Source organism: Salvelinus alpinus, chromosome 8 (assembly GCF_045679555.1).
Source record: "Salvelinus alpinus chromosome 8, SLU_Salpinus.1, whole genome shotgun sequence".
In the NCBI taxonomy this organism is placed as follows: Eukaryota; Metazoa; Chordata; class Actinopteri; order Salmoniformes; family Salmonidae; genus Salvelinus; species Salvelinus alpinus.
The window spans coordinates 64,025,187-64,045,596 of NC_092093.1; the positions used below are offsets into that span (position 1 = coordinate 64,025,187).

The 20,410-nt window shown below is 43.0% G+C and overlaps 1 protein-coding gene across 3 annotated transcripts; it reads left to right on the top strand.

Annotated features, from left to right (window-relative positions):
* Positions 1 to 638: 638 nt before the first annotated feature.
* Positions 639 to 19,726, top strand: gramd1c (GRAM domain containing 1c). 3 transcript variants are annotated; one of them, XM_071414592.1, is made up of 18 exons: positions 639 to 850; positions 2,811 to 2,923; positions 4,882 to 5,008; positions 5,221 to 5,321; positions 5,934 to 6,029; positions 6,277 to 6,357; positions 11,055 to 11,179; positions 11,314 to 11,464; positions 12,089 to 12,245; positions 12,456 to 12,596; positions 12,775 to 12,893; positions 13,005 to 13,147; positions 14,002 to 14,105; positions 14,674 to 14,850; positions 15,022 to 15,088; positions 17,367 to 17,486; positions 17,954 to 18,017; positions 18,126 to 19,726. In XM_071414592.1, the coding sequence occupies exons 1-18, from the start codon at positions 757 to 759 to the stop codon at positions 18,189 to 18,191; spliced, it is 2,046 nt and encodes a 681-aa protein (XP_071270693.1). In that variant the 5' UTR covers positions 639 to 756; the 3' UTR covers positions 18,192 to 19,726. The 3 variants fall into 3 exon arrangements, with proteins under 3 accessions (XP_071270693.1, XP_071270692.1, XP_071270695.1); XM_071414591.1 differs by having other exon boundaries at positions 641 to 850; positions 17,912 to 18,017; XM_071414594.1 differs by lacking the exon at positions 639 to 850 and adding an exon at positions 919 to 946 and having other exon boundaries at positions 17,912 to 18,017.
* The last annotated feature ends 684 nt before the right edge of the window (positions 19,727 to 20,410 follow it).

The following is a 20,410-nucleotide window of genomic DNA, read 5'->3' on the forward strand; positions in this document are numbered from 1 at the left end:
TTTACATACACCTTAACCAAATACATTTAAACTCAGTTTTTCGCAATTCCTGGAATTTAGTCCTAGTAAAAATTCCCTGTCTTAGGTCAGTTAGGATCACCACTTTATTTTAAGAATGTGAAATGTCTGAATAATAGTAGAGAGAATGATTTATTTCAGCTTTTATTTGTATTTCTTTCATCACATTCCCAAATACTCTATGTATTTGGTAGCATTGCCTTTAAATTGGGTCAAACATTTCGGGTAGCCTTCCACAAGCTTCCCACAATAAGTTGGGTGAATTTTGGCCCATTCCTTGAGGGCTCATCATGCAGGTGGTTGAAGGCTCAGCCTTCAGTTGGGCAGATACAAGAAATCATTCTCAAATAAAAAAATATAAAAGCTTGATATATTGCATCCCCACGCCTGCCAATGAACATTATTTGAAATGGGAATAGAGAGAACTGTGACTCGGTAAAGCACCTCCAGAACAAGATATGTGAGGGTGGGACAGAACAGAGAATGATGGCTATTTTTAGACCCATTAGACAGCCATCAGTATGCAAATGGTAATGGACAAAGCACAACGATGGTGACATCTCCTTCATGGTATTTTCCCTTATGGGCTGGGTCAGGTGTTGCCAGGTGTATGGATTTGTAGCACATTGGCTATATGACGCCACTGACATTTATTTTTTGTAAACCTAGATGTACACATTACTGATTTAGTTTTGCGTTCATAAGATCTGAGAGCGGTCAAACGGAGCCGGTGGTGACATGTTTACAGGTATCCGCGACTTCACAAACCTTCATTCATCCCAGACTCACATACAACTCGGTGCCGAAGATAAATCTATTGTGTCGTTTCCAGGTAGGTTATGAATGTGCACCGTCTTTTAACTGCCTTGCCTATCACGAATTTAGTATCCCCGAAGAGATCCGACATGGTGGATGATGAAGACGCAGGGTAAATCCATTTGAATACAATCACTTTTTGACACTACCTTTTTAGATTTGAACGAAACTTCACCTGTTTTCCCATTGTATAATTGCTCAGAATGGAACTTGTTGGACCTGAATGCGAAAACATTGAAGAGATTCAGGTGCAGTAAATTACTGCTGTCAAGTGAGCGATTCAAACCATCCGCGTTCAAACCATCCGCTCTTCAGTTTCGGCCTGAATTTGTGTACGGGAATACAAAAACACGACTGTATCGCGTATTTTATTTTGGGGAAACTGAGTCGGATGCACTCTCATGCACAGATGAAGACGATAGCTGCGAAGCATTCATAGCAAAACGTTTGAAGCACACTTATTCAGAATTCCTTTATGAAAATGATACCAAATCGTTTATTTCATTTTCGCCTTATCAAACATTACAGCACTTTGATATCACGGGTAGAGTGAGGCTGCAGTTACCCTAATGGCATGCTTCAGTTCGAACCAAACGAGTGCGCAAGAACCTTGCTTGGCAAACGAAAAAAGCTGCAATAGCACTGTTTGTCCATTGTCGAGGTGGTGCTGTTCAGGTAATGTTAAAGTATCAAAGAAAGATGTGTTCACAGACATAACATAAAAATACAGTACACACACAGCAAGATCTAAGTGAGCTTGATATGTCACTTTTTTAGTCATTTATCCAGTGTGATGACCATTGGGCTGTACGATGCCCATATGTCAATTTAAAATATGGATAAGTAAAATTGAATGGAAGCCAGAAGCCATGGATTACAGGCAACATTCGCACTGAGCTAAAGGGTAGAGCTGCCGCTTTCAAGGAGTGGGACTCTAACCCAGAAGCTTATAAGAAATCCCGCCATGCCCTCCGACGAACCATCAAACAGGCAAAGCGTCAATACAGGACCAAGATCAAATTGTACTACACCGGCTCCGAAGCTCATTGGATGTGGGAGGGCTTGCAAACTATTACAGACTACAAAGGGAAGCACAGCCGAGAGCTGCCCAGTGACATGAGCCTACCAAACGAGCTAAGTAACTTCTATGCTCGCTTCGAGGCAAGTAACACTGAAACATGCATGAGAGCACCAGCTGTTCCGGATGACTGTGTGATCACACTCTTCGCAGCTGATGTGAGTAAGACCTTTTAAACAGGTCAACATTCACAAGGCCGCAGGGCCAGACGGATTTCCAGGACGTGTACTCCAAGCATGCGCTAACCAACTGGCAAGTGTCTTCACTGACATTTTCAACCTTTCTCTGACTGAGTCTGTAATACCAACATGTTTCAAGCAGACCACCATAGTTCCTGTGCTCAAGAACACTAAGGTATCCTGCCTAAATGACTACCGACCCGTAACACTCACGTCTGTAGGCATGAAGTGCTTTGAAAGGCTGGTCATGGCTCACATCACCATTATCCCAGAACCCCTAGACCCACTCCAATTTGCATACCGCCCCAACAGATCCACAGATGATGCAATCACTTGCACTCCACACTGCCCTTTCACACCTGGACAAAGGAACATCTATGTGAGAATGCTATTAATTGACTACAGTGAACTTTGAGCTAACATACTTCAATTCAATAGTAGATCACTAATCCATTGTCATTAACATTGCAAAGTATAACAAGTAATTCATTGTGTTCAAATTGAATTATATGGGTTAGAAGATGGACCTGCATAAGATGTAATTTCCTTCCTCATACTTCTTAGCATGGTCTGCAAAGTGTAACCTTCTTCAGTAGAGACCAGCCATAAACAGACCCCTTTACAGCAGCAAGATGTCCAGTCCAGTAGTCATTCTATAGGGACTGCTGGAGTTTACCTTCTAAAGCTACCAGGTAACATAACATATCTCTTCTATCCAGTCAGCGGAACAGTGGGTCTGATGGACCAGGTTTCCCGGTCAGGGGTTGGCAGTGACGTCACAGACGAGACCGCCTCCATGGGGGAGTACAGGTGGAGCTCTGAGGAACATGAGGTAAGATACAGAGCCCTTCAGTTTACCTATCTGTGACTATCATGCACTTACCCCTACATTGTATAACATGTCATAAAGTCTGCTTACTCGCCCACCCATAAACACTGCATGGTGACGATGTATCTTTAGTTAGGCATTATTGATGCTATGGTTTTTAGACCAATGATGTAATGTATACTAACTTCAAACTGCACTTGCACTGTAGCATTTTTGTACTTTGTATAGTTTTATTTAAAGATTGAGGATGATTTTCTCCTGATGGTGTTTAATGTCTGTTTTTATGTGGTGAAGCCAAAGACATTTCCACAGTGTGGACAATAACGGTTCCTGCCCTCTAGTGGAGAAGACGTTCTATTACATTCTGCCCATTCTGCCATCTATTATGTTGACATCACATTTAGCTTTTGTCGTGATGTACTAGTGACAGTATACAAAGCTCATGTGCCGATACTGTTTTTCAGCTACTGTTCAGTTCCTGGTCTTCTCTGTATTTACTGAATAGCGAGATCGTATTGACCAACTGTCACTTTAATATATAAATATGTATATACACACTGAGTGTACAAAACATTAGGAACTCTTTCCATGACATAGATTTCTCCTGGTCAGTCTATGATCACTTATTGATGTAATTTTTAAAATCCGTTTCAATCAGTGTAGATGAAGGGGAGGAGATAGGTTAAATAAGGATTTTCAATACTTGAGACATGGATTGTGTATGTGTGCCATTTAGATGGTGAATGGGCAAGACAAAATATTTAAGTGTCTTTGATCGGGGCATGGTAGTAGGTGCCAGGCACACCGGTTTGAGTGTGTCAAGAACTGCAACGCTGCTGGGTTTTTCCACGCTCAACAGTTTCTCAAGTGTATTAAGAATGGTCTACCACTCAAATTACATCCAGCCAACTTGACACAACTGTGGGAAGCATTGGAGTCAACATGGGCCAGTATCCCTTTGGAACACTTTTGACACCCTGATGAATTGAGTCTGTTCTGAGAGCAAAAGGGGGTGCAGCTCTACATTAGGAAGGTGTTTCTAATGTTTTGTCCACTCAATCTGCCTTTAGAAAGTATTCAAACCCCTTGACTTTTCCACATTGTTGTTACAGCCTGAATTTAAAATTGATTAAATTGAGATTTTGTGTCATTGGCCTGCACACATTACCCCATAATGTCAAAGTGGTATTTAATATATATATATTTTTTTACAAATTAATAAAAAACTAAAATCTGAAATGTCTTGAGTCAATAAGTATTCCACCACTTATATGGCAAGCCTAAATAAGTTCAGGAGTACTAATATGCTTAACAAGTCATATAATAAGTTGCATAGACTGTTTAACATGATTTCTGAATGACTACCTTGTCTCTGTAGCCCAAACATACAATTACCTGTAATGTCCCTCAGTCGAGAAGTGAATTTCAAACACAGATTGAACCACAGCATTCCAGGTGAAGCTGGTTGAGAGAATGCCAAGAGTCTGCAAAGCTGTCAAGGCAAAGGGTGGCTACATTAAAGAATCTAAAATATATTTTGATTTAACAGTTTTTTTGCTTACTACAAGATTCCATATGTGTTATTTCATGGTTTTGATGTCTTCACTATTATTCTACAATGTAGAAAATAGTAAAAATAAAGATAAACCCTTGAATGAGTAGGTGTGTCCTAACTTTTGACTGGTTCTGTAGCTTGACACAACTTACCCCATACTGGATGAAATATGACCACTACCTTTTTAAAACCATGTCTATCTTTATTTCCCAAACACAGTTCAACAGTGAAAATCACTTTTTTTTTTTAAACACAGGCTTAACACCTAACAAACACTTTAACTGGTACTGTATGAAAAAAAAACTGAATGCAGCAGAGTTTTAGCCAGCATGACCTCTGTACTATAGAAATTACTATTCAAATTAGCTTTGTGATTATAATGTTACCTCTGTGGCCCGTCAATCAGATGTCCGACCCTCGGGGCCAGTGTCTGGCCGCCCCCCAAGCCCTACCGGCCCCCACCTACAAACAGAGGGTTGAGGAGTTCAAGAAGCTGTTCAGAGAACTGCCTGAGTCAGAGAGACTCATCATGGGTGAGTTACGTGTCTATGTGTGTGTGTGTGAGAGATGGGGAGAGAGAGGCTCCATCCAGAAATGGACCCTAATAATAATAATAATATTTATAATAATAATAATTTATTATTATCTCTTAAAACCAAAACATTGGCACCTCTCTCACCTGCATATACCAGCACACCTGTACTATACTTACCTGTGTCAAGGTGCGTCCCGTGTCTTTCCCCAGACTATACCTGTGCCCTCCAGAGAGACATCCTACTGCAGGGACGCCTCTACCTGTCAGAGAACTGGCTCTGTTTCTATAGCAATGTGTTTCGGGGGACAAAGGTGAGCTCACACATGGGGGAGAGATGGATAATAGGAGTTTTCTGTCTTGGGGATTAATTAATCAGATCATGATATGCTGTAAATGTGTGTTTGTATTGCATTATTCTGGTCGTGTTAAATGTGGTCAGTGTTCTCTGGTTTTAGACGGTGATATACTGTATTTAGAGAGTTGGGCCAATGCGGCTTCTCTCTGAATGTTCATAGAGCGGCGCTTTCTCCTCAATAGCCGTTGCTAAGTGATAATTAACGCTTCTGCTTTGTGCGGTTTACTGCTGATAGTTTTCACAGTGAAAGCAGATGTGCAATTTGTTGACTTGGATACACATTATCCCCAATGCTAATCAATAAAAATGTCTGTTAAAGTCACTGCTCTGTTTTGCTTGTTTACAGCGGGTCATTTCATAGGGAACTGTCAGAGGCGCTCTCGTATTGTTACAGCACAAACATGTAGAGAATAAAGGTGCCAACATGACAGCTGTTCAAAAAGCTGGCAGAACTCTCTTAATATATGGCTCTGGTCGTAGATAGCCTTGACTCTGGAGGTCATCACTGTGCTATATTGTCGTAGATAGCCTTGACTCTGGAGGTCATCACTGTGCTATATGGTCGTAGATAGCCTTGACTCTGAGGGACATCAAGGCCATGTACAGAGAGAAGACAGCACGGCTGATCCCCAACGCCATTCAGATCTGCACAGACTCAGAGAAGGTACAGTATAGTCACTCAAACACCACCTGGGTTCTGTTTAATATCCCTGGACAGTTGCACTAACGCCCTGGACCAGAGCTAAGAGACCCTGTGCTTTTCATGGTTTAACCCCTCAGGAGTAGGCCTACAGCTGCAGCACTGACAAAATAACATGTTACTCATCCCTTCTGTCTGTCCTAAATGCAAACCAATGGATGGTTATCACTGCAATAATATTTACAAGCTTCTGTCGCTCTCTTCCCTACAGTTGTTCTTCACTTCCTTCTCAGCCAGAGAGAAGAGTTACCAGGGAGTGTTCCGGATGTGGCAGAACACTCTGATGGACAAAGTGAGGCACAGTTCAGCGACTTCATAACCTCACTCACTGGGGTGCATCCCAAATGCCAACCTATTCCCCATAAAGTGCACAACTTTTTTTATATTTAAATTTTTTATTGAACCTTTATTTCAGTTAAGAACAAATTCTTATTTACAATATTGGCCTACCAAAAGACAAAAGGCCTCCTGCGGGGATGGGGGCTGGGATTAAAGAAGGGCATTTCTATGACACGGATATTTACAGTGGGGCAAAAAAGTATTTAGTCAGACACCAATTGTGCAAGTTCTCCCACTTAAAAAGATGAGAGAGGCCTGTAATTTTCATCATAGGTACACTTCAACTATGACAGACAAAATGAGAAAAAAAATCCAGAAAATCACATTGTAGGATTTTTAATGAATTTATTTGCAAATTATGGTGGAAAATAAGTATTTGGTCAATAACAAAAGTTTATCTCAATACTTTGTTATATACCCTTTGTTGGCAATGACAGAGGTCAAACGTTTTCTGTAAGTCTTCACAAGGTTTTCACACACTGTTGCTGGTATTTTGGCCCATTCCTCCATGCAGATCTCCTCTAGAGCAGTGATGTTTTGGGGCTGTTGCTGGGCAACACGGACTTTCAACTCCCTCCAAAGATTTTCTATGGGGTTGAGATCTGGAGACTGGCTAGGCCACTCCAGGACCTTGAAATGCTTCTTACGAAGCCACTCCTTCGTTGCCCGGGCGGTGTGTTTGGGATCATTGTTATGCTGAAAGACCCAGCCACGTTTCATCTTCAATGCCCTTGCTGATGGAAGGAGGTTTTCACTCAAAATACATGGCCCCATTCATTCTTTCCTTTACACGGATCAGTCGTCCTGGTCCCTTTGCAGAAAACAGCAAAACAGCCCCAAAGCATGATGTTTCCACCCCCATGCTTCACAGTAGGTATGGTGTTCTTTGGATGCAACTCAGCATTCTTTGTCCTCCAAACACGACGAGTTGAGTTTTTACCAAAAAGTTCTATTTTGGTTTCATCTGACCATATGACATTCTCCCAATCTTCTTCTGGATCATCCAAATGCTCTCTAGCAAACTTCAGACGGGCCTGGACATGTACTGGCTTAAGCAGGGGGACACGTCTGGCACTGCAGGATTTGAGTCCCTGGCGGCGTAGTGTGTTACTGATGGTAGGCTTTGTTACTTTGGTCCCAGCTCTCTGCAGGTCATTCACTAGGTCCCCCCGTGTGGTTCTGGGATTTTTGCTCACCGTTCTTGTGATCATTTTGACCCCACGGGGTGAGATCTTGCGTGGAGCCCCAGATCGAGGGAGATTATCAGTGGTCTTGTATGTCTTCCATTTCCTAATAATTGCTCCCACAGTTGATTTCTTCAAACCAAGCTGCTTACCTATTGCAGATTCAGTCTTCCCAGCCTGGTGCAGGTCTACAATTTTGTTTCTGGTGTCCTTTGACAGCTCTTTGGTCTTGGCCATAGTGGAGTTTGGAGTGTGACTGTTTGAGGTTGTGGACAGGTGTCTTTTATACTGATAACAAGTTCAAACAGGTGCCATTAATACAGGTAACGAGTGGAGGACAGAGGAGCCTCTTAAAGAAGAAGTTACAGGTCTGTGAGAGCCAGAAATCTTGCTTGTTTGTATGTGACCAAATACTTATTTTCCACCATCATTTGCAAATAAATTCATTTAAAATCCTACAATGTGATTTTCTGGATTTTTTTCTTCTAATTTTGTCTGTCATAGTTGAAGTGTACCTATGATGAAAATTACAGGCCTCATCTTTTTAAGTGGGAGAACTTGCACAATTGGTGGCCCACTAAATACTTTTTTGCCCCACTGTATATGAACAGTAGGAGTTACGCTAAGCACAGATCTAGGATCGTCTTCCCCTCACTCAATCCTACTCTTGCTAATAAGGAAATAATAGGACAATAGTATGGTAATAAGCTAAACTGGGGAGAATCTCAATTGGTTTACTCTACTCCTCCGTCCTCCCCTCCTTTTGAAAAATGTCAAAGGTAACCAAGGAGAGGAAATGTGGAAACAAATGCACTTGTATGAAATGACTATCCTTCACTCGCGCATCATCATGCAAATGACGTTTGCAGGGGTGGAGTACCTAATGAAATGTGTAGGGTAGTAAAAACACATGTAGCTAGTTGTGAATTTTTATATATATTTAAAAAAATGTCACCCCTTTTTTCTCCCCAATTTCGTGGTATCCAATTGGTAGTAGTTACAGTCTTGTCTCATCGCTGCAACTCCCGTACGGACTCGGGAGAGGCGAAGGTCGAGAGCCATGCCTCCTCCGAAACACAACCCAACCAAGCCGCACTGCTTCTTGACACAATGCCCATCCGACCCGGAAGCCAGCCGCACCAATGTGTCGGCGGAAACACCGTACACCTGGCGACCATGTCAGCATGCACTGCGCCCTGCCCGCCACAGGAGTCGCTAGTGCGTGATGAGACAAGGATATCCCTGCCGGCCAAACCCTCCCCTAACCCGGACGACGCTGGCCCAATTGTGCGCCGCCCCATGAGCCTCCCGGTCACGGCCTGCTGCAACAGAGCCTGGGCTCGAACCCAGAATCTCTAGTGGCACAGCAAGCACTGCGATGCAGTGCCTTAGACCACTGCGCCACTCGGGAGGCCTAGTTGTGACATTTTATAGATAAAAAGATAAGTAGCATATCATTTTTAAATATGTGCATGCTTTTCTCCTCCGAGTAAAAACAGCTGATTCAAAGGGGTTGTGGCGGATCTCTAAACTCTTCCGCAAAGGACTGCGGTAGAATACTCCTGTGCTTCCTCAGCAGGAGGAAGCGCCTCCATTCGCCTACTAACTAATTGACACTCTCCTCGACCACTTATTGGTTTCCGGATCACGGAGGAGAGAGGACGAAGGAGTCGAGGAAAGGACAGTATTTTGCCCAAATGGGAATATCTCATTGAATGGCTCTGGGAGAATCTTTATTGCGTCCCCTCGCCTCCTTCTCAAAACCCATTGGATGGAAAAGCCAGAGGTCCCATACCCACTGACCTTCTCCTCCAATGGGTGTTGAGAATGAGGCATGGAGGGAGGACCTGAAGAGTATGCAATTGAGATTCTCCCATTGTTCCAGTTGCATGGACGCCAACTACTAGCTAACCAAGTATCAATGGTGATGGTTATCATAGCGCTAGTCTGTCATTTCATGCAACCTATCCAGATTTTTATGTAGTATGCAAGGCTTCTGTGACATTACCCTGGCTGACTGTTCTTATCTAATCAGTCCTGGGTAAACACCATGCCCCCAGACTGGCCCCATGTCCCTAAACGAGGTTACCATGGCATTCAGTTCTTATGTTATATACAAGGGGAAGTGGCAGGCTGAATATTCATAATGTTTTGTTTCTTATAACATACTAGTTCTTTTGATAGCAAAGTTGAGATAAAAGTAAAACTTATTAGGACCTAGAATGAATGCAACTTATAGGGGCAATATGGAAGACTGTGGACCAAGGGAATGAAGCTGTCAAAACAACCCCACAATAACACTGGTGTGGCTCGGGAGTTAGCGAATGAAGGTAAGGTTCAATGACCCCTCAAAGGTGCGGCTATGAAGGTTAATTTGCATAAGACACACACCCTGCCCCCGAGAAAGCGCTGTCGTTTCGTTACCTCGCCATTCTTCAGGGCAACATATCTGATTTCCGTTGCCACTGAACGTTCACGAGCTTGGCATCTAATAGAGCTTTTATCGAAGCTATGTACCTTTCCATAAATGGGCGGAGCGCCTAACTTCCTGATTGCTTTGTGACGGCGCACAGGTTATAGTTCAGTCCAGCTACCAGGCAGGTATACGTAACAACTGTTGGGAAAGAGCGAAATAGCTACAAAGTAAGTAAAACAACTTTTAAAATGGCCTTTATTACTTGATTGGCAGCAAGTGACAGATTTTGATCTAAATTATGATTAGCTGTGCACAGTTTGGATTAGGCTAAAGAAACCGTGGTTCCATATGGCCGCTTTCTTGACTAGATTCTGTTGCATGGGAAATAATATTAAATTGTTTTCTTTTGACTCGTAAGTGATCAACGATTGTTCAATCTCTCAAAAGATTTTTTAAGTAATCTACATTTCCTTATTACTCACCCCTTTCCCCCATTCACGTATTTTTTAAATAACTTGTTTTTTCTTTTTTGGGGGGGGGGGGGGGGGCGCATCATGGTGTCCATAAACATTATGTTTTGTAGCTATTAGTCAATAGCTACAGTGTACAATTTCACTATGAGCAAGGTACCAGCCATATTTTTGTTTAAAATTGTATTTAAAAAAAAATTGTCTGGTCATAATTTTAATTTCAATCAAAGGTGGATCTAAATGTAATCCACACTGCATGTATTGTTTTGTTTTTTAGTCTCGTGACATCAGTGTGGTTGAGTAAGGAGCAGGTTAGGGCTGTTTTGTTTCATTGAAACTAGGATACTGGAGGCGGTGTGGGATTCATGCACAGGTGGAAGATAGTTATCATGTTACTGGAAGCCAGACAGAGGAATTCATCCTTATAATTTTTATTTTGATTGAGCTTTCGCACGTTATAACCTACAAAAATCTGATTGGTGGTGACACTACCAGGAAAGCAGTTGCTTTTCCATGATAACAGAAATCTATTCAAGTGCCACTGTTTGCTGTGTACCAAGCTCCTCTCCCTCTCTCCTAGCCACTGAGTAGTTTGGCGCTGTGGCAGATGGTCAAGCAGCACTATGGCAATGACCTGGGCCTGAGGATTGTAGAGATAGAAAGTCTACAGACATCAGCAGAATCAACCACGCAGAAACACACCAGGTGAGGATGACCACTCACACACACCTGGATCGCTCTCTCTCTCTCTCGGACTGCACAAAGAACAACATGCACTCACCTACATCTGTCTAACTGACACATTTCTGCAACCTGTTTACCCACCTGGTCCGTGGCAGCATGACCGTGAGGCCTGGTGGAGAGGACTCTGGGAGGCCGTCTACTCTGCGCCTCCAGCCGGGGGATCAGGGCTCCTTTGAGCCCACTGCACCCCAGGGAGAGGACCTACCCTCACCCCTCGGACAGAGCTCCATCAACTCAGGAAACACAGTACGACACCTCTTTGAAGTCACATAGATCACATATTACTCTTTTTGTTGACAAAGCCCTGCTCCACAAACTTCAGACTTTTCTAACATCACTGTTAAGATTTAAAATGACAAGTTATCAAACCCGTTCACAGGGTTGGTTAACTCTGGAGACTCCTTTGGTGTCTAGAGAATTAGGTAAATCAGCCTATAATTTCCTTGCACCTTACGTGTGGAATGATCTACAATACAGTTTAAAATTAACGCCTCTAGAGCGTTTCAGAAGGTTGTTAGGGGACCTTTTTACTGAAGAATGTGATTGTGTTTTGCTTGTTGTGTATAATAAACTCTATATAAATGTGTAGTTTAATGTGATTATTGTATTTTCATGTGTATTGTGGTGCTATACAGGCCTCATCTGGAAAATAGACATCTCTCAGCATTGACTTCCTGTCAAAATAAAGGTTAAATACAAATTCTCACAAGGCTTGGATGATATCAAGTAATCGCCTTAGTCATGTTGTCTCCACATATTCTCTTCATTGTCTAATGAGTATTGCAAGTGAATGACCAGTCAGATTGATGGCATTTATAGCAAGGCTTCCATAGTCAGGGAAGAGTGACATTGCCATTGTGTGTCCTACAGGATGATGCTTGCAGCACCTCGTCTCGGTGCACTCCTGACCCGTCCCTCGACCGCTCTGCCCCAGAGCGGGTCTCCAAGCGCTCTGAGCTTTCTCTGGACCTCAACTCTAACTTGGACCGCTTCTCTGAACAGAGCGGCTCGGAGAGTGCAGAGGAGGGTGAGAACTAACCCCACTGTGTGTGTTCATTGGTTCTACCCAACAGGCATGTGCGTGGTAGTACTATTGATCCTCAAATGTGTTTGTTAAATGCATTCTACTTTAAAGTGATTGTTTTGTTTTATGCTAGTGACCTGTTAAATGTGTTTGTAGAGGCATTCCTCTGAGATCATGCTAACCCCCCCATCTTTCCCCCTGCCTCTCCTGTAGAGGAGAGGGTGAGTGTCTCCCAGCAGCATGGCAGGCTCTATGTGAACACGGTCTTCAACATCAGTGCAGAAAAGATGTTTGAACTGCTCTTTACCGAATCCCACTTCATACGAAGATTCATGAATGCCAGGAAGATCACCAGTGAGTCATCTCCCCATCCACCCTGTTATAAGCCACAGTCCTCTCCTCTGATTAAGATGGACTAGTCCTCACTCCTCACAAGCTATTTTTAAATGAGACTGTCCGAGCGTTGTTCTAATGTGGTACCAAATAAAGTAGTAGATAGGTTAACACAAAACACATGTGTGATTGTCGTCAGATGCCATCCTTACACGGTGGCAGAGTGACGCGTCCGGCTCCATGAAGAGGAGTCTCAACTACACCATCACCATCACCAACCCTCTGGTGGGCAAGTTCTCCACCGCCACGGAGAACCAGGTGAGCCCAGGTTTGCACTGCGTGTGGCGGATTTTTAGTAGTGTGTGTGTGTGCAGGTGTGTGGAATGTCTTTTCTCCAGAGTGTGTGTAACTCCTCTGTTGTCCTGTCAGATCCTGTACAAGGAGTTCAGGGAAGGTCAGTACTACCTCGTCGACTCGGAGGTCTACACACACGACGTCCCGTACCACGACTACTTCTACACTCAGAACCGCTACTGTATCATCCGCCATTCCAAACGCAAATGTCGACTCAGGTGAGCAGCAGAGACATCACAGCCTTTCGACATTGTTATCTGCTCAGTTTACTTTAGGGTAAAGACTTTCAGGGTATTGGGGTTGAGCTTCTCGCTGCGCTCACAGTCTCTTTGTTCAGTGCGATGTGCCTGTTACATGGTTTTGTGTGTCAAAGACTAATCAATATCCCCTAGGAAAGGTCAATTACTATTGCAGGCCGGTGTGTTGTTGGTTCCCTTCTCCCTGATAGCTTTTGGTCAGAGTGAAAATCAGCAGTGCTGTCTGAACAGCCCTCCAGGACAGTATCCAGCTTTATTGGAGTCATTCCTCTAGTGGCATAAAGCCTTCTATTCTCATATCCTAGGTCTGTGACTTCATAGCGCTTATTTGCTGTGTCCAGCAGTTGACAGACTTCTTTTAATAAATACTAAATGTTTGGTACTTCAGAGTTTGTGGTTACTAATTACCCATTACAGAATGTGAATATAGATAATTTGATTACTATTCAATTACAACTGTAGAGTTGATGTGCTGGTGTTGTGTGTTCAGGGTGTACACTGATGTGCTGGTGTTGTGTACACTGATGTGCTGGTGTTGTGTGTGTTCAGGGTGTACACTGATGTGCTGGTGTTGTGTGTGTTCAGGGTGTACACTGATGTGTTGTGTGTGTTCAGGGTGTACACTGATGTGCTGGTGTTGTGTGTGTTCAGGGTGTACACTGATGTGCTGGTGTTGTGTGTGTTCAGGGTGTACACTGATGTGCTGGTGTTGTGTGTGTTCAGGGTGTACACTGATGTGTTGGTGTTGTGTGTGTTCAGGGTGTACACTGATGTGTTGTGTGTTCAGGGTGTACACTGATGTGTTGTGTGTTCAGGGTGTACACTGATGTGAAGTACAAGAAGCAGCCGTGGGGGCTGGTCAAGTCCTTCATCACCAAGAACTCCTGGAGTGGCCTGGAGGACTACTTCAGACACCTGGGTGGGCAGTAGGCTGCTGCAGCCCTGGAGATCTCTTCACCCTTCTCTATATCTCTCTTTCCACTCCATCTTTAAGAATATCTGTCTGTCTTGTCCCCTCTTTCAATGTAGTTCTTCAAGTCTCTCCTCCTTGTTTGGCTGATCTCTCTGAGTGTATCTTCCTCTGAGGGCCTGTCTTCCTGCTTCCCCACTTCTCAATCTCCAATTAGTCTCTCTGCCTGTGAGTGTTGGGTTAGCCATAATAGGCCCATGCTCTCTTTGTATGTTGGTGCTTCACTGGTTTCTGTCCAGCTCCCTCTCTCCTATACTGTATAACGACCAATCTCCCTACCCTTCCTCTGCTCTTCTCTTACTCACCCTCTCCAGTCTCGTTAGATTAGATCTGAATCAAAGCCCTGCACTCACACTGACAGTCCAACTCTCCTCATGAGATGTCGATTAGCACCCAACCTCCCTACAGACTGCCCGGCAGTCCTCTCTACATCACCCCTACCACTTCTAGTCATCTATTGACCCCTGTCTTCCAAGCCATTTGACCCAACTTTTCATTTGACCCTATGTTATCACAGAATCTGAGCTGATGGAAGAGGAGGCGGAGCTGAACCAGGGATGCGGAGACCCCGGTAAGATGATTGGCGGGATGCGTCATTGGCGGAGGAGGACGTTCAGTCGGACACTACAGGAGCACCTGAAGCCCAGCAAGCAATGCGAGCCCGACCTAGACCCTCACAGAGAGGGCAAGACGGGTACATACATGTTCTGTTTATTTAACAACCATCTTCTGACACATGGATAACATTACACGTACTATATGAGTGAATTGCACAAACACTCAATCAGTCAAATGGCCTACAATAGACACACAGTCATATGTCTTCCGTTCAAGCTGTTCCGCTCTCTCCCGGGTTGTGTGTCAGATCCCATAGATATGAAGGGTCCACCTCGATGGAACATCTCTACCATCATAGCTGGGATGAGCATCATGTAAGTCGACACCACCAGTCAACACTCAAACAGTATAGCTGTAAATCTTCATGAACCTTTTCTATTGTTTGTGTACTTTCTTCAAATCAAATGTTATTTGTCACCTGCGCCAAATACAACAGGTGGAGACCTTAGTGAAATGCTTACTTACAAGCCCTTAACCAACAATGCAGTTTAAAAATAAAATACCTAAAAAGAATAAGAAATAAAATTTACAAATAATTAAAGAGCAGCAGTAAAATAACAATAGCGAGGCTATATACAGGGGGTACCGGTACAGAGTCAATGTGCGGGGGCACCGGTTAGTCGAGGTAATATGTAGGGATGCATGATATATCGGTGAACATATCGGAATCGGCAGATATGAGCTAAAATGCCAACATCGGTATTGGCCGATGTCTAGTTTAACGCCCCGATGTGCAAAACCGATGACTAAACTGATGTGCATACCTAAATAACATAGGTACATGAAGTAATGACGCCACGTAAAATGTTGCGCTACATGTGCAACACAGCATTCCTAAACTAGCCCACAATGTCTGCTGTGTGGATCGAGCAGTTAATTGAAAGAGTAACAAAATTTCAGCGAGACAACTCAAAGGCGAAATCCATTAAAGCCAAGATAATGGTATTCATTACCCTTGACTATCAACTGTTCTCTGTCGTGAGTGATGTTGGCTTTCGCCGACTGGTCGAGTGCCGGTACACACTACCAAGTGCGCTATTTTTCAGACGTTGCTCTACCGGAGTTACACAGTAATAACGTCACTGCTATTAGCTTCATGACATACATACTATGGAATGCCGTTTGGGTTTTTGCGTGTCAAAGCTGTACAAAAAAGTCTGCAAACACCAGCCACGAACGATATCTTTACAATACCTCGTTGGTAATAAAGCATCATATGTTCATCCGCAACTTCTGGGGTAGCTAGCTAGCTTTCGCTTGGTACTTAGCTAGCACCAATACAACCAGCCTGAAAACAATAACCAGTAGAACCTGCAGTCATTTTCATTATTCTTAGCAATGATTTAGGAATCCTTGTGAGTAAGTATTAGCTGGGTTGCCACTTGTTGTTCGCCTATTGAAATTGAACTTCAGTTCATGAAAATAAATCGCTAGTCAGCAACTTAACCCTGTTGCCCAAAGCTAACGTTATAAGCAGCCAGCTAGCTTCATCTGGCTAGTGAGGCTCTACCGCACCGGGTTATGTGTTGTGAAGCTAGTCATTGACAGTAATCCAAATGAATACATAGTAGAATGATGCCATACTTTTATTTTGAAGGCTAACTGCAAAGTCCACTATTGTGGCTAGCTTCACATAGTTTGGTCCGACCACCATGAATCAAATAAGAACTGTCTTATAAATTAGGGTTATTTTAGATGACACCTTGCTATATAGTTAGCTAGCTAACTATAGCTACTGATACAGATGTCGTGTTATTTGACACGACTCAAACGGCGTTACATGAAATCCTGGTTGAGAATTAAATGACTGAACAACGAAACAGCACAGCAAGTAAGTGAAATAAATAGGTTTTGATTATGTTTTACTGGTAATGGGGGCATACGTAAATGCCAACAAAATAACTTTTTGGTCAGTGTGGTGTGTGTAACCTGTTATTTATCTAGGCAAGTCAGTAAAGAACTAATTCTTATTTACAATGATGGCCCTGGACGACGCTGGGCCAATTGTGCGCCGCACTATGGGACTCCCAATCACGGCCGGATGTGATACAGCCTGGATTCGAACCAGGGACTGTAGTGACGCCTCTTGCACTGAGATGTAGTGCCTTAGACCGCTGCATCTGTGTGTGTGTGTGTGTGTGTTAACTATTTAATTGTACTAGAATGCTTAAAAGGCTAAAATTGTAAATATCGGTATCGTTTTTTTTGGCAAGGAACATATTGGATATCGGTATCGGCCAAAAATCTCATATCGGTGCATCACTAGTAATATTTACATGTAGGTAGAGTTATGCATAGTAAAGTTACTATGCATAGATAATAACAGCGTAGCAGCAGTATAAAAGAGGGGGGCAATGCAAATAGTCTGGGTAGCCATTTGATTAAATGTTCAGGAGTCTTATGGCTTGGAAGTAGAAGCTGTTTAGAAGCCTCTTGGACCTAGACTTGGCGCTCCTGTACCGCTTGCTATGAGTACATTCTGCTTCATGAGCTCAAACAGTACTTAGGTGCAGTATATTAGCCAGGTGTGTGTTGATCTTAGCCAGGTAATCAGAAACCTCACAGCCTCTTTCTCTGGCTGTGTGTTCCCAGTCTGCTGATCCTAACAGTACTGAACCTGGGGCTGTTCTTTAAGCTGTGGGCCATGGAGGATGTGGCCAACCGCATGTACCTGAGCACCAAGCACCACCTCCGGGAGAGGACCAAGAGCAGGTAGGCTGCTGCACACCGGGTGAAGGCCTGCACTTTTCACATTACATTTGATATTTTAGTCATTTACCAGACACTCTTATCCAGAGCGACTTAGTGTATTCATCTTAAGATAGCTAGGTGAGACAACCACATGTCATAGTCAGTACATTTTTCCTCAATAAAGAAGCTATCAGCAAAGTCAGTGCTAGTAGGAAACGCCAGACAATCTATAACCTAAACTTAACCAAACACCTCACCCTAACAATTATAATCAATAAGAAAATAAATACAGTATATCGGTTTGCAGGTCAGCCACATCCCCTTAGCATGCATCCAAGTCAGGAAAAACTTTCTTTCACCATTTCTTGGAGTAATCACTGATCTGACAGGATCGGGTTGTTGTGGAATTCTCTCTCTCTTCCTGCTGACTATGTCTGTCTCCTCAGTTTTGCCACTGACTTCTTTCCTGAACCGGCTCCAACATACAGGACCAGAGAGGAGACTTTGCTGCTGAAAGCAGTGCTGCAGGACTCCATCAACCTATTGGAGCAGGTCAGTCAAACGACCAGCTATGTTTGTGTTACAGGCTCCCGAATTCCTCCTGCAGGTGTTTGTGTGTCTGTACAGACAATGACAGTTTTTTTCCTCTTTTCCCCATAGCTCCGCAGTTCTCTGTCGCTGCTTCAGCAGAAATTTGTAACCAACAGAACAGCAATTCTGCAGTGACACCGTCACACCTGGCGACCTCACTACGCCCTCTGAAGCCTGGGGTTGTAAAGGCTACAGGGACACGCCTCTGAGGACTCTCTCGTAACCAGGGGTGTTGCTAAAGGGACGACTCATGCACAGACTTGTTACTAAGAGCAACAATGGTTCAAGTCCCAGGGCCTTTAATAGTGTGGTACCAGGTAGATGGATGTTTTCATTTTAATTTAACTTGGCAAGTCAGTCAAGAACAAATTCTTATTAAAGTTCAACTGTCGGCACTGCGCTGTGGAGGAAGAAAATGGTTCCCAACCATCAGCAACACTGGGAGACAACTGGTGGACTGGGGTTTATGTGGGGTTCTGTTTTCAGTTTGGTAGTTCTTTATTCTTCCTTAATGTTGGTGCTGGGTTTACTGTGATTAAGTTAGAAGTTCTACTGCATTCCTCACTGTGTACTGCGTAGCCCTTCGATTGACAAGCCAATCACAGCAGATGTGAGCCAATGGTGTGATGAGCGCAGCAGATGAGAACCAATGTTTTGATAGAAGTGAATGCCAATGTAAGGAATCCATGAAATATTTTTACTTTTTGCACAGTGCCTTGTGTACTTTTTATGGTTTTTAGTTTAATTTAGATATATATTTTTTCAATTAGAAGGCTTTCAGAAAGTAATTTTAATAATTTATTTGGATGCCCATGTGTTTCTGCTCTTGTGAAAATGTGAATAAGTATGCAGTTGAGGGAAAAAAATGTAAACCTTGGATGGTTTGTGGTTTTTCAGCTGGTTTGTAGATGTACAGCAGACCTCAATATCAGGGTTGTGTTCAGAAGGGTGCAATGTTCTGAACGCTGCAGATATAAATGCCTTTTATACACCTGTCATGAAACCTTATTCTACATGAGTTTGTTCTACATAATATATTTTTATCTGAACGTTCTGTAACGTTGCACCCCACTGAACGTGACCCAGGTGAACTTTCTCAGGAGCATTTGGTTAGAACCAAAACATCCCGATTGAATAATACTGATTACATTTTGTTAATCCTGATAGCTGTCCCATGTAGGCTAGGCTAGAGGGTGAGTGGCTGTTATGTAATTAATATTCCATCCACATGCCACACCCATTCAAGAAGCCACAGCACTAAAACGTTGCACTGCTGTTGTGTACGTCCACTATAAGAATGTGACCACCACAAGTTTAGTCTGGACTCTGAGTTGAATCCACACTAGTGCCTTGTTAACTTTCTTTGAATTGTTACTATTGTAAATTACAATGACAAATGTTAATTTTGTGCAGCACATACCACTCATTTCTGTGTGTGTGACGATACAGCTTCAGACTGTATGTAACACCCATCCTTATGTTTTAAATAAAAGCACAGGAATCTTCCTACCGTTGTTACATGGAATCAATGTGAACCATTTGGATGTGAATAGTTTACACACACACACACACACTGTATAATTTGTTTTCTATTTGTTGGCTATTTTGTACATTTGTTAGACAAAGATGTAATGTATTGTTGCTTTGAATAAAGAAACACTTTCCTTCCACGTGTTAGTCTTGTCAATGTATTGTAAGATAAGGGGCATGTTATGATCAGGGCCAGGCTAAAAGCACTACAGTCAGCATAAACCATCTTTCTACTTTTAACCTACTGCTCTGATCACATTTGTGAATGTGTGTGAGTGAGTTTGAGGTTACTTCACTCTATCAGCACAAATGCCTGGATGTAGTAAAACTATTAGACTTGTAACCAAGATGCAGTATATTTAGTTACAGTAGTTGAGGAAAGTCCTTGTGTAAAACCACACGCTGTCTCTAAAAATGTATTGGCATCATTGCTGTGGCTGTTTAAATAGACTCTGTCAGAAGAGACAACAGAGATTAAACAAACCGGGGAAGTAAATAGACTCTGTCAGAAGAGACAACAGAGATTAAACAAACCGGGGAAGTAAATAGACTCTGTCAGAAGAGACAACAGAGATTAAACAAACCGGGAAGTAAATAGACTCTGTCAGAAGAGACAACAGAGATTAAACAAACCGGGAAGTAAATAGACTCTGTCAGAAGAGACAACAGAGATTAAACAAACCGGGGAAGTAAATAGACTGTCAGAAGAGACAACAGAGATTAAACAAACCGGGAAGTAAATAGACTCTGTCAGAAGAGACAACAGAGATTAAACAAACCGGGAAGTAAATAGACTCTGTCAGAAGAGACAACAGAGATTAAAC